General features: G+C 41.7%; 2 protein-coding genes across 7 annotated transcripts in view; both read left to right on the forward strand.

The window, feature by feature from the left end:
* KIF15 (kinesin family member 15) overlaps positions 1–10708 on the forward strand; it is a 52037-nt gene extending 41329 nt beyond the window's left edge. For both annotated transcript variants that reach the window (XM_006914845.3, XM_015591745.2), the window contains 7 exons: positions 202–366; positions 2132–2241; positions 5361–5433; positions 6126–6163; positions 9193–9358; positions 9783–9914; positions 10227–10708. In XM_006914845.3, the coding sequence (XP_006914907.1) occupies positions 202–366; positions 2132–2241; positions 5361–5433; positions 6126–6163; positions 9193–9358; positions 9783–9914; positions 10227–10286 (744 nt within the window). In that variant the 3' untranslated portion in view covers positions 10287–10708. The remainder of the gene's footprint in view (positions 1–201; positions 367–2131; positions 2242–5360; positions 5434–6125; positions 6164–9192; positions 9359–9782; positions 9915–10226) is intronic.
* Positions 10709–13702: 2994 nt separating this feature from the next.
* Positions 13703–13913, forward strand: part of TMEM42 (transmembrane protein 42) — an 11742-nt gene continuing 11531 nt past the window's right edge. For all 5 annotated transcript variants that reach the window (XM_025048903.1, XM_025048904.1, XM_025048905.1 and 2 more), the window contains exon 1: positions 13703–13913. In XM_025048903.1, the coding sequence (XP_024904671.1) occupies positions 13749–13913 (165 nt within the window). In that variant the 5' untranslated portion in view covers positions 13703–13748.

Consider the following 13913-nt stretch of genomic DNA (forward strand, 5'->3'; position numbering starts at 1 on the left):
GTCTTTTTATAGAAAAAGATTTTTACTAACACAATTTTTTGCTTTTTACTTGATTAAAAGGTATCAGTGTTTTATGTTTTACTTGGACAAAAGAATAACAAGCTAAACATCCTGAATATTTTTTATATGCTTGGCATATACATTCTTATCTTTATAACATTCACTTAATCAGGTATTTGGATGAATTTGATTTTACTTTAGAGTCCTAAAACACCACCTCATTTTCAAACACATTTGGCAAAACTCCTGGAATCACAAGAACAAGAGATAGAAGATGGACGAGCCTCTAAGATTTCTTTGCAATACCTCGTAACAAAGCTGAATGAAGATAGAGAAGTCAAAAATGCTGAGATCTTTAGAATGAAGGTAACTGGGTAATTTTTTTCAATAAATTGAATGTTTTAAAAATAAGTAGTATCTTTTATGGTTCCTGAGGATACAAAATTCAGAAGGCACAGACAGAACTAAGAGTGGACAGAGCAAAGCATCCCTCTCAGCCCTGACCCCAGGCTGCCTGGTCTGCAGTCCCTGGAGGCTCCCCGTGTAGCCAGTTTCTTTGTCTTTTTAGAGCTTTTCAGTGCCTATGTAACGGCCTGTGATCGTCTCTCTGCCCCTTAGATTTTTGTATGATGGCGAAGAGGAATTTTCACTTAAAAGGCTAACCTTATAATCAGCTCTTTGTTCTGCTTCTGTAAATATGCTTGCCTCATAGGCTGTAGGGCATGGTGACCTTGAAATTAACTAAAGATTCATCCTCTCTTTTGCTTGTTCTGTCTAAATAACAAATATAACTAACTGCCTGCAACCCATAGCAACTCGCGCACTTTATAACTGGCTGAGGACAAATTAACCAATTGGCCCATGCCAGGTAAGCCCTATAAAAGCAAAGCTTCCCCTGAGCTCGGGGCCCAGATCTTCAGAACACTAGCTCTTCTGGGACCACCAGTGTAATAAACCTGAATTCTCCAGCTCTCCGAGTGCTGCTTGGTTTCTCGCCGGTCTGATTTTTGTAACATTTCTGCAATAATGATGCCATCATACAGGCTGCACCAGCTCCTCTCATCATCGTGTAGTCTTTTAGATCTTTGCCAATTTAATAGCTAAAGCATGTTATCTCATTGTAGTTTTAAGTTTATATTTTTCTTATTAGGATTAAGATTGAGCATCTTGTGTTTTTCTGTTTTTATGAACTATGATCTTCACTCATTTTTCTATCGTTGGACTTTCAATGATTTGGAGGCATTATTTATGTTTTAGATTTGCTTCTATGATAGTTAAAAATACTTTTCTCTTGTTTGCCATTCTTTCAAATGTTCTTATAGTGTGACCCAGGTCCTTGGGGGTATGGTATTTGTGTGAGGGGAGAGTGCTTTTGCGTGCCATTGAGGGGTGGGAGGTGTGTGGAGGAATGCCTGGGTAGGTGATGAGTAGGTGTGTGTTGAGGGGAAAGTGGGTGTGACACTCCAAGAAGGTAGCATTTAGCCTGTAAGGTCATTGCTTTTCAGTGAGTTTTTGTTTAGAAACCAAACTAGCTTGCTGTGACCAAGTGGCATGAAGTATATGTGGTGTCTCTCTTAAGCTCTCTTCTCGTGGAAGGGATCATTCTTGCCCTTTTTATTTAGGGCAGCCCTCAGTGTGCTGCTGTCTCAGACTGGGGCCATTATCCAGATTGGCATGATCTTGGTACTTAGAAGAAATGGAGTCAGGTTAGAAGAAATCAAACAGTAGGCAAGTAGAAGTAAGTGAAAAAGGACACTGCCTGCAGACAAGTAGTTGTTTCTTCAAGATGGTTATACTCATGATTTCAAGTTAGAATCCAGTTAGTGTATAAATTAGAATCTATTAAATAGAATCAAATAGAACATTTATCAAAGTAAAGACTTTTTGTCATCTTTTCTCATGAAGGAATTTCGATGAATTATATGATACTGATAAGAGTCTATGTTTAAGGCACTGTGGGTATGAGAATGACTTGTCATAGTTGACTTTTTATCCAGCGTTATCTAGTGCAGTGTTCTGTGCAGAGGGGGAGCTTAAAAGAGGAATATCTGTCTCAGTCGTGGTCTTGGGGAGCAAAATAACTACTATCATGCGTTTTCTGAAAAAAAAATGTGATTTGATATGTTTTTAGGAGCAGTTGAATGAAATGGAAAACCTACGCCTGGAAGCTGAGGAGTTAAGAGAGAAAAACTGGCTCCTGCAGGGTCAACTGGATGATTTTAAAAGACAAAAGGACAGCAGGTGAGAAAGAGCCACCCACTCTGGGCCCACTCTGGGCTCACGCTGGGCTCTCTCTGGGTCACTCTGGGCTCACTCTGGGCCCACTCTGGGCTCACTCTGGGCTCTCTCTGGGCTCGCCTGGGCGGAGCTCAGTGCACGAGGCTGGACTACATACTGGTTTCCATCGGTTGCTTTCGAATCACATCTGATGAGGATGTTGCTTGTTACGGAGTGGAAGAGTATGGCATTTGTGATCCTGCCCACTCTGTTAAACTTTGCATTATTGTAGAGCTATTGAAATGAATTTCAGACATGTGAAGTACTTGAACCAAACTGTCTACTTCTACTTAAAAAGAAGAAAGGGAGCAAATCGGTCAATAAGATAAGGTTGAAGAGATCCTACAGAAAAAGGGAGAATTTCCTACTGATTGGTTTTGCTTCATGACTCGTGGTCCAGGGAAGGCTTCCGGGCAGGACCTTCCCAGAGCAGCCTTCCCTCGGGCTTGGTGTGTGTGTGTGTGTGGGCTTCAGCTAAGGCAGTATTTGGGTTGTATTTGCCCACGGCACAGCATAGTGACAGGGGCAAGTACACCCAGGCTATCCCCTGTCTCTGACACTCTAAAGTTGTGTGACTTTGGACACATTTTTAACCTCTTAGTGCCTCAGTTTCCTTAGCAATAAAATGAAGAAAATGACAGCTCTCTTCCAAGTGTTCTAAAGACCAGACATGACGTGTGTAAAGTGCTGCTTACAACGCTGGCAGACGGCAGTCACTCAGCAAATGGCAGTCAGTAAGTGTACAAAGGAGAAGCATGATCCGGCCTGTCAGCTGTCTGGGTGAGAGACTGGCGATGAGGGTGGCCTGTAACATTATGCAGCAAGCTGAAGTGAATCAGAGGAGTCTCTGAATTCAGCTTTCCCGACTGGGGGCGTCTGCTATTCCTGTGTTGTCAGAAGGTCTTGGACAGGTGCTGTCCCACCTTGCAGCTCCCCATTCCTGTCCAGAAGCAGCCCTGAGATGTCAGTGTCCACAGCCTAAGTGAGACAACAGATATTTGAGGGTGGTAACGGTGATAACCTGCGGTCGTGTGCTGCATGACGACACTCTGGTCAGTGTCAGACTGCACACGACAGACCGGACCACATAAGCAGCGCGAGTGCCGTCCCAGCCGTTGTCACGTGGGAGTGCAGCGCATTACCCACGTGTGTGTGACGACCTGCTGCGCTGCTGGTCGTAGGGAGGTGGCCCAGACCGTCACGTACGGTGCATGATACTTGCTAGCGACGATAAATGACCATGGTACTGGTGTATGTATTACGTTAGACTTTTTAACGTTCTTTTAGAGTGTACTCTTTCTACTTAAAAAACATTTGCCGTGAAACGGATGCTGTGTTACGCCGGCAGCGGCCTCATACAGCTCATGTTTATCATGTCTTGAGTGCATCATTCTTGTGTGCTTGATTTACTCTGTGTGTTTTGCATTCACATGCTGGACAGGCTTGTAGCCCAGGGGAAAGAGGCCCTGCCACAGAGCCTCGGTGTGGAGCAGACTGTGTGCACTCTGTGATGGGACTGATTACTTTCGATCTTTTTTTTTTTTTTTGCACAATGACAAAATTGCATAATGACTCATTTCTTAGAACATATCCCTGTCATTAAGCGGTGCATGACTGTATTTCCAAAGGGTTCTCTTCAAGTTTTAGTCATCATCGGAGATGCTCATTTCAGTAGCATCCTCTTCTCGGGCTTTCACTTTCCCTTCTGGATGATTCTGATGCAGATACTCCACAGTCTGCTTACCAAGTTTCCATATGCTCCACCCCCATGTCCAGTCATAGTAAAAAAAAGTGTTGTACTCGGTATACCGTATTTTATCAAAAGGTAGTTTGAGCATGGAAAATAGACTGTTTCCAGATCATTTATGAAACCACAATTAAAAATACTATATTTCATTCCAGATCATTTATAAAACCACAATTAAGAATACTATATTTCATTCCTTATGTTCTTTATATGAAAAGTCATACAGAAACTTCTTCGTGGAAGATTAGGGTTGGAGAGAACTGTAGCGGAGTCAAACCTAGCCCACAGCCAGGTAGGTGAAGAAGTGTTACTGAAGCATGGTCATGTTGCATTTAAATATTGCTGTGGCTGCTTTTCAGCCACCAACCTGAAGAGCTGCGATGAAGACCATATGGCTCCCAAAGGCTAAAGCACTTTCTGTCTGGTTCTTGACAGAGAAAGTTTGCTCACCACTGGATTAGAGGACACAGACACATCTTCCCTACTGATTTCAGTGCTTTCCTCACTGAGGTCTCATTGCCATTCGTCTAGGCTGCCAGATTAAGAAACTACTCTAGCTTCCGTTCTCCTTCTGAAAACGATCTTTTACTCACTGGTGAGAGACAGATTTCTAGAAAAGTCTCCAGCATTCAAGCAGGTTCTGCTAGGCAGGTGTCTCCCTGGTCCAGGGGCTGCCCATGGAAACTCAGCTTATTATCCTGACTGGTCAGGCCTCAAAGATAGACTCACATTAATCAAATTCACTTCACGTGATCCTGATATACAGCCCGGAATGTGATCTCTGTATGTGGATGAACAGTCCTTTTCCATGAAGAGATTCCTGTGTGGTGCTTAAGGAATCCCCTACCTGGTATCATTGTACTTGGTCATCAGAAAATTGCCAGCTGACTATGAAATCCAAACAAAGTGGGTGTTGGGGGATCTATAGGCCAGGCCGAGCTGAGGAACCATCCCTTCCCCTAAAGATGCCCCCTCCCAACTGGTCACATTCATACCAGGCTCCTGGACTGCCCTTTCTCTCAGCCCCCTTTTGCTCACTTTTAATCTTCAGATGGTATCACTCTTTACTAAGTTTCTACTTTATTTTACTTTCAACCAAGCCTTTATTAGATTTCTCAGTTTTGCTCACCTCACCTTTGTGTAGGATGAACCCTGAATTCTGGGAATATGCCTTATTTCATGCCCATACGTCGATCACATTGATCAAGTGTGCTGACGTGACTTCACCATTGAGTTGGCTTTTCTTTGCACAGCTTGGCATTGGTGCAGATAATAGATATGAAATCGATACTTGACTATACTTGACGGTGTTTCCCTATCCTCCCTTCCTATGCAGTGAACAGAATCATCCAGACAATCAACAGCTGAAGAATGAACAAGAAGAAATTATCAAGGAAAGACTTGCTAAAGTATGATTTTTTTTTTTTTACATAATAGTTTGTTCTTGTCTGAGAAGTGCTTTTATAGTTATTATTTATGGTTATATGTTTTAGAAACCATTTACCATCAAAATTTCTGTCTCTGTTGCCACTGTTAAGTTAGATATTTGCCATTAGTATTTAAACACAGCTGAGAATTAAGAGTGAATTTGTCTTAATGCCTAAATGGTAAGCCTGCTGCTCAGCATCCCACACGGTTGTCCATTTAGAAGCAAGGATCAAGTCCCTATTTGAGGACTTAGAGCAGTGGTTCCCCAACCTTTGTGGCACCAGGGACCGGTGCTCCTATGAGAATCTAATGCCTGATGATCTGAGGTGGAGCTGAGGTGGTGATGCTGGCGCTGGGGAGCGGCTGCAAATCCAGATGAAGCGTTGCTCTCTGGCCTGCCACTCACCTCTCGCTGTGCAGCCCAGTTCCTAACAGGCCACAGACTGGGTCCACAGCTTGAGAGTTGGGGACCCCTAACTTAGATGGCATGAAGTCTTGTAAATAGGTACCCTCTTTATGTGTGTGTAGCTGGGATTGTGGAAAAGGATGTTGGTTTAAGTGATTTTATTACCATGAGGGTGAGTGAACTGGTTACTTTTGATCTTTTTCTTTTTTAAGCAATGTTAAGAACTTAAGATATCTTTCTCTCTCTCTTTTTTTTAAAATCTTATAGAATAAATTAGTTGAAGAAATGCTGAAAATGAAAGCAGAGTAAGTGTACTATTTTGTAATTCAAGTTCTTGTCGATCTTTTTTTATTCTCTAAGGGAAGAAATACTTACATCCACAAGGTGAGTAACTTCTTTCCTTCTGCAGTAATATGTGAACATAATAGACGTTTACAAAGTTGTTTTCCTATATACCACATGAAGCCATTCCGAGAACAGAATCACAAAGAAATAAGTGCCAATGTCATAAAGAAATCATAAAGAAATAAGTAAAGAAATAAGAAAAGCTTAGCTTCCCTGGAGGGACTGAAGAGTTTTCTCCTCGTGGATACTGAGGAGAACATAACTGACCAGGTTTCCTTTTTCGCTTTTAGTTTCCTCTGACTTAAAACCTCAAGGCCCTGACACCAATAGATGAATACTCTGATTTCTTCTGATCTTGACCTTGGGTATTTTTATATGTTTTCTGTAGACATTTTATTTGTATAGTTTTAATATTAGTTTACATAATTTTATAAACTGCCTCATTCTTTGATGAACAAGATAGACTTATATTTTCTGTCTCATTCAGAGTAAGTAAGCTGGTGGGTATTAACAAAATAATAAAACATCAGAAAGATACTGTACTCTGAATAGATACTCTTTAGCAATCACAGAGATCCAAACATTTCTCTTGTCACATATACCTCCTAAAAGAATTTTGAAGCACCTGTACTCTCTGACACATTATGGAGTTGAGTTTATGTACAGAATTGTAAGTTTAAATTGATTTAAAGGATAGAAGTTCGGACGTACAGGCATACCTTGCAGGTACCGCAGCTTCAGTTCTAGACAACTGTAGCAAAGTAACTATCTCAATAAAGTGAGTTGAGGTCTCTTTGCTGGTGGAGGGTCTTGCCTTCAGTTTGTAAAAAACGCAACCTCTGTAAAGCACAGTAAAGCGAGCTGCAGTGAAATGAGGCATGCCCGTACTGAAAATGGTGACATTTAGAAATCAAACTCTTGTGTTCTTTTAACAGTATCGAACTGCTTTGCTACCTTACATTCATTTAAAAATACGTGAACAAATTCCTAAGTCTGAAATTTTACATTATTGTTTTTTTTTCTTTGCAATTGAGTTTCTATTCTGTAGTCAGGCTAAATTATATCCTAAGTTAATGAATTGCTTGGAAAATTTTTTTTGATTACCCACCCTATCATATAACTTACCAGCAAAAATGTATATACAAATTAAAAGTAATTTGTAAAAGTTTCCTGTATTCATATAGCTCGGATTAAGTTTTCATTACGATTCTTAATAAACACAGTGTCCTCAATTTATTCTAAGTTTTCATAAATAATTATTTTATCTAGTAAAATTTTAGTGGAAATGCATTTTTCAATGCATTTTATCTTAATGCTTTTTCTTCAGTTAGCTCATTGTTATATTTAATTCTGGAACAAGACAGTATTTAGTAACAACTCTATTCCATTTTCTGTTTTTATACATATAAATGCTAAAAATCTTATTCATCTAGTAAGTAAATGGCAGTGGAAGGAGTTTATTATTAGAGTACTGTCATTCAGTCATTTGAACTCCGTCCAAGTTAATATGCCAAAAATTACCGTGATATGTCATTAGAAATTCTTTTTAATGATCAGCTGACAAAGACGAACCAACTTGTGAAAGATTTGTTACCCAGTCATTGAGTCATTTGCTTCATGGAATCAAAGAGTATGGATGGGGCACAGGGCTTGTTCTGCACACTGGCGGCTCAGGGACTGGCTCCCAGCCCATTAGTTGTGGAGTTAGGACCAACATCTGGGTTACTTACTGAGTCTGTGAGAATCCAGCTGTGTAGTTTGTAGAATTGCAGCTCCTTTAGAAATAATATACATTTGAGACCTTCTAGCAAAAAGAATAAAAGCTGTCTAAGTTGGCATGTAATTTATTTCATAATTTAGTAACCAGGAGTCTCAGTGGCTTTGCCTCGAACATACAGGGTGAAGCACGCTCCAGAAAGTGGCACATTCTTTGATCAGCCCCAGCCTCCAGCAGCGGTTTTAAACATTGTTTTCTATATGTGTGTAGGAGTACCCAAGAATCCATTTGTGTCTCCTTGGCCAGACTGGGCACACCCGCTGGGCAAGCTGAGAAAACCACCATCTGGCAGTGGGGTGGAGAGAACCACACTCAGCTTAGACTTTTACTTACTAACCTTTGGATGGAAGCAGGGCATGCTCCTCCTTTCCCTTGCTTTCCGTGGGTTTTCATAAGGAAGGAAGAAGCAGGGGCTTGGCAGTTGGGTCGGCAACTGCAGTGTCTGCCATGCCTCAGAGCCTTTTCAGCAGGCAAAATGCACAAGGCAAGACAAAAGCAGAACAGCTCCAAGTGGCTTGGGAGAACATGGGGCCCTCCTCCCCATTGTCCTGAGCTCCCACGGGATGTAGTCTGGAAATACTGCCCTAGAAATTCATTGGCTTTAAATGGTATATTAAATTCTATGTATTACATCATTTAATCAGCATTCTGTTCCATATGCATTATGAAACTAAAAGCATTTGTTTCTTTTGGGAAGTTTATAAGGTCCAGACATTTTATAAAATCAGTGAAATTCTCTATAATTCCATAGTAACCTTTTTTCCTTATGTTTCTTTTCAATTGATAGTTACATAAAGTATGTAAATTCTAAATATCACATCCTTGAAGAAATGACTGGTGTCCCGCTGTCTGAGATCCGGTTTTTAAAATCAGAAATGATTACTCACATACGGGGCACTGAATAAAGCATGCAAACCGTAATACTTAAACTACATTTGCTCCACGGGGGCTGAATCTAAAGTTTCCATTCTAAATTTTCATCATTTAAAAAAAATGGCTTGCAGAGTTTGCCAAATTGAAAATCTTGGGTAAAACAACAATAAAGAGAGCATATCTGCAGCGCGCGTGATCTTCCTGTGGCTGTCGGGGAGGCAGAGGACTAGTGATACTTTCGAGTCAGGATTCTGGGCTTAGTTGGAAAAGGTCTAATTTGAGTTCTCTTTTGTAATTATGTTTCTTTGGAATACCACAAAGTGATATTTATTATTATAGCCTAGAAGAAGTCCAGGGTGCCCTTCATAACAAAGAGACGGACTACCTTAGAATGACCGAGGAAGTGGAACGAACCAGAACGTTGGAGTCTAAAGCGTTTCAAGAAAAGGAACAACTGAGATCAAAGCTGGAAGAATTATATGAAGAAAAGGAGAGAACATTCCAGGTGCCTTTGTGTCTTTATTTTTGTTAGGATTACTAGACCCGATCAGAATGAGATTTACGTGTGCGAATGAGTGTCCTGGTTTCGGACTTGCTGTAGCACAGGTAGAGGTGTGTGGTCACGAAAGCCGCGAGCCTGGGCTGTCTCCCCGTGCTCTTAGAAGCCATGAAGTCATGTTATTTAAAAAGATAAGAACAAGCCCCGTCCCGTCTGATCTCGGAAGCTAAGCAGGGTTGGATCTGATTAGTACTTGGATGTAGGCGTAAAAAATAAATAAGAGATTGTAAGCTGACAAAGTCCTTGCAATCTGTGATGTCAACCAAGCGTTGCCTCGCCTGAATGAATGATTGAATGAATGACTGAGTGAGTGAATAAAAATAAAATAAGAGCAGCTCATTTTCTTCTCTCTGGATTGATTGACCTGTAGGAGATAGAAATGCTAAGGAAGCAGGTGGAGCGTCTCGCTGAAGAAAATGGAAAGTTGGTAGGTCACCAAAATCCAAATCAGAAGATTCATTACGTAGTGCGGCTGAAGAAGGAAAATGTCAGACTCGCTGAGGTAAACTCTCAAAATTATTCCGCATAAACTCACTCTCGGTTTTAAATGATTATTTAATTAAAATTTAATTTATTAAATCACTTAACAGTTTCTTCACGGAACTTCTTGAATTAAAAAATATTCAGTCATTGCTATTCCAAGCATAATTCAGTCAGTTATCATAAACATCAGATTCCTGTTTAATGTTAAGTAGTTTACAAATTGAAAATTGTAGTTTAAATTTGAAATATAAACTTAATGAATGCCAAGAATAAGTCTTCCTGTAAGAATTAGAGCCTTAATTTTTTTTCTTTTTTTAAAAAATATTACCAGGAGAAAGAAAAGTTGCGTGCTGAAAATGTATTTTTGAAAGAAACGAAAAAGAGTTTCTGATGAACGTTCTGCATCCATACACGTCCCGTGGCAGTCAGCCATCTGCTGGTTGGAGGCTACCACCCCATTTCAAGGCTCTAAATCAGCTGTACATACTGGGAAAACCTTTTGCCTTTTTAAAGTAAAAGCCTGTAGCTAATGTTTACAGTGGACGTTGGCCAGATTATTTTTTCGTTAGATCCTGCTTATTCCTCTTTGTGTCCTACGTCATAAGCCCTAACAGTATATCGTGGTTCCAAAACTTGCAATGAGGTTAGTGACTGATTGTGCAGTGTGTATGAAAAGCAAACTTGTTAATACAGATTATTTTTTTATTCTTACTTTAAGTATTCTCATGAGCATTTTTATGACTAAATGTGGCCATTCTTCGAAATGTAATAAATCTTTTAAAAATAGTCTAATAAAGGGATTTACTTTGTTCATTCACTTGTTCATGCTACATTTACTTAACGAGCCGCTCATACAGGACAGGCACTGGTCATCAGTGAGCAACGCAAACAAGACCCTGCCCTCAAGGAACTTCTGTGAGTCAGCGCTCAGTTCCTTTTGATTGTGGGTAATGTTCCATTGTATGGATGTCCCACATTTAGTCACCATTTGATGGACATTTGAACTGTTGGCAATTTGGGGCTATTATGAGTAACGATCCTATAAAAATATTCAAGCATGAGTCTTGGCCTTGACATGTGTTTTTTTATCTGAGTGGATACCTAGGAGTAGAGTTGCTGGGTCATCTGGTAAGTGTGTGTTTAACTTTTTAAGACATCGCCTGTTTTCCAAATGTGCTGTTTGGCCGCACCATGTGTTCCAGTTTTTCTTATTTCACCAACACTTGTTATTCAGGTTTTTTACTACAGCCATCCTAGTGGGTGCACACCGGTATATCACTCACATTTTCCTAATGACCAATAATATCGAACACTTTTACACATTATGTAAATAATACTCAGCAATAAAAAAAGAGATTGATATATGCTACAGCATGGATGAACCTCAAAAAAAAAAAAATGCTAAGCAAAAGAAGCCAGACCCAAAAGACCACATGGTATATGATTCCATATGTGTGGTATATCCAGAAAAGGCAAAATTATAGAGATAGAAAGTAATCCTTGGTGGAGGGGCTGGGGATGGGAGTGGAAACAACTGTATGGGCACAAGGGAACTTTCAGTGCGGTGGGAATGTTTGAAAACTGGTTTGTGGTGACGGTTGTACAACTATAAATTACCAGAAATTAAACTATATTCAAAATGGGTTATAGTTTTATGGTTTGGAAATTATATTTCAGTAAAGCTAAAGAAAAACAATTTTAAATTAATGCATAGTTAAATTTTCAAGGAGTAGTAGTAAAGCCCTAAGAGTCAGGGATGAAAAGGGAGCTAAAATTCAATAGGAGGTAGAGAAGAGACACTACTGCCTTGAAGGTGGGAGCAGGTGGATATTGAAGCTGGTAATAAAGAAGGTTGAGTCCTTATCACCTGTATGACTTTACTGGGGTTCTGCAACAAACTGCCACAAACTGAATGGCTTAAAACAACAGAAGTTATATTCTCTCACAGTTCTGGAGGCTAGAAGTCCAAAATCAAGATGTTGGCAAGGTCGGTCTCTCTGTGGCCCCCAGAGAAGAATCTGTTCCATGCCCCTCTTAGCCGGTCTCTCTGTGGCCCCCCAGAGAAGAATCTGTTCCATGCCCCTCTTAGCTTGTGGTGTTGCCAGCAATCTGGCGGTTCTTGCCTTGTACATTGCAAACCTCCAATCATGGTCATGTGGCATTTTCCCCTGTCTGTTTCTTATAAAGACATTAGTTAGATTAGGGCCCGCCCTAATGATCTCATGTAAATTTGATTACATCTGCAATGACCTTATTTCCAAATAAGCAAATAAGACCACATTCACAAGTGTGGGGGATAAAGGCTTCAACGTAGCCTTTTCTTTGGGGGTGGGGGTAGGGTGGGGAGGAGGCACAATTCAACCCACAATACCTCTCAGAGCAAGGAAAGGGAGGTGCTTAGGCCAGCTCAGGACAGAGTTGGAACTGAGATTTTTGCAAAAAGCCAGAACCCAAGGAGTGCAGAGTTCTTAGTCATCCTGGCAACTGGGCTGCCTGGAACAGGGCCTGGCCTCGAATATGTCCTCATTTTCTAACCGAACAGAACAAAAAATACAGAAAAATGGACACAGTGAAGAGAAAAAGGTAAAGTTGGAGAGGGGGCTTGCAGGCTAGCAGGGAGACAGGATGGGTGTGAAGGGTGGGGAGTAGCACAGACTGCTTTACACAGGACGTGGCTCTGAGATGCTGGTAGAGGCATCATTCTAAGAAGGCTCATTTCATACTCTAAAAGCATGCAGAGTTGATCAAGTGCAATGCCACTCGATTTACAGTAGGTCCCAAGTGACATCAGAGCTTTCAGAGGGCGATCATCTTTGAGCTGGGTTCTCACAACCCCGTTCAGCAGCATGGTGCCTGTCTGAGCCTCAGTTTCCTTTACTGCAAAATGGGACCGTTTGTACCATGCTTTGATTTGAGCCATAAAACCACCGTGCCAAGGAAGGACTTCCATGAAGTTACTGAGTGGAAGAGAATAAAAAGTGCTGAACAGTATGTTCATTGTGAAATCATGTTTTAAAAAGTCGCATGCATATATGTAAGCTTTTTTTTAATGTGCGCTATACATAAAACTAAATATGCATGGAGAAAAAGTAGTCCAATAACTGATTTTCCTGGAGAGTGGATGTAGTCGTTCGTAGATTTAACAGCATTTTGTTTTCAAAGAAATGTACTACTTATTAAACGAAAAGCTTTTAAACATTTAAATGCATAGGAAATTAGAAGTAATGTTAATCCTGACTATCCGGTGGAGTCATTATGGATAACATCTTTTCTAAATTTCCTGCAATGAGCCTGTATCCATCTGGGCCCTTTGATTTGTCGAAACCCTACCGCCTTCTTGCGGTGTCTGGAGGTCTCTAGCGCCCTCTGCCGAAGCAGCTCTCCGTTTTCGTTCTCAAACTGGAAGGTGTAGGTGGATCCCCTGTGTGGGGTGGGAGGTCTTGTCAAAATGCGGATTCTGATTAATGGGTTTGGAGCAGAGCCCGAGATTCGGCATATTAAATTCCCAGAGGAAGCTGATGCCGGACACACCGAGTGGCAAGAACTGGGACTACTAGACTGCGAATAGCTCTTCTGCAAGAGCAACCACACAGTACCAGAGTCCAGGCCCCAGACAGCGGTCCTGGGGCGCTCGCGGGTAAACCTAAAAAAACCTAATCCTGGAGGCCGCCCATCGCCTGCAGTGGCCCCGCCCATTCTTCTGGTCCCGCCCCCGCGAAGCCCTCGCGGGACCGGATTGGCCTTCTGCTCACGCGAGCATCGCATCACGTGAGGCCACTGTCCAATCGCAGCGCGCGCTCGGCCTTGCCAGTGGCAGGCGCGGCGGGCTCGCGGAGAGTCGGCGGTGGGCACAATGGCCACGGGCACCTCGGCAGTCTATCCCGACGCCCCCGCGGAATTCCCCCCACACCTCCAGGCCGGTGCGATGCGGCGCCGCTTCTGGGGCGTGGTCAACTGCCTGTGCGCTGGCGCGTTCGGCGCCCTGGCCGCCGCCTCCGCCAAGCTGGCCTTCGGCAGC

This window comes from Pteropus alecto, unplaced genomic scaffold (assembly GCF_000325575.1).
Source record: "Pteropus alecto unplaced genomic scaffold, ASM32557v1 scaffold156, whole genome shotgun sequence".
NCBI classification, from domain to species: domain Eukaryota; kingdom Metazoa; phylum Chordata; class Mammalia; order Chiroptera; family Pteropodidae; genus Pteropus; species Pteropus alecto.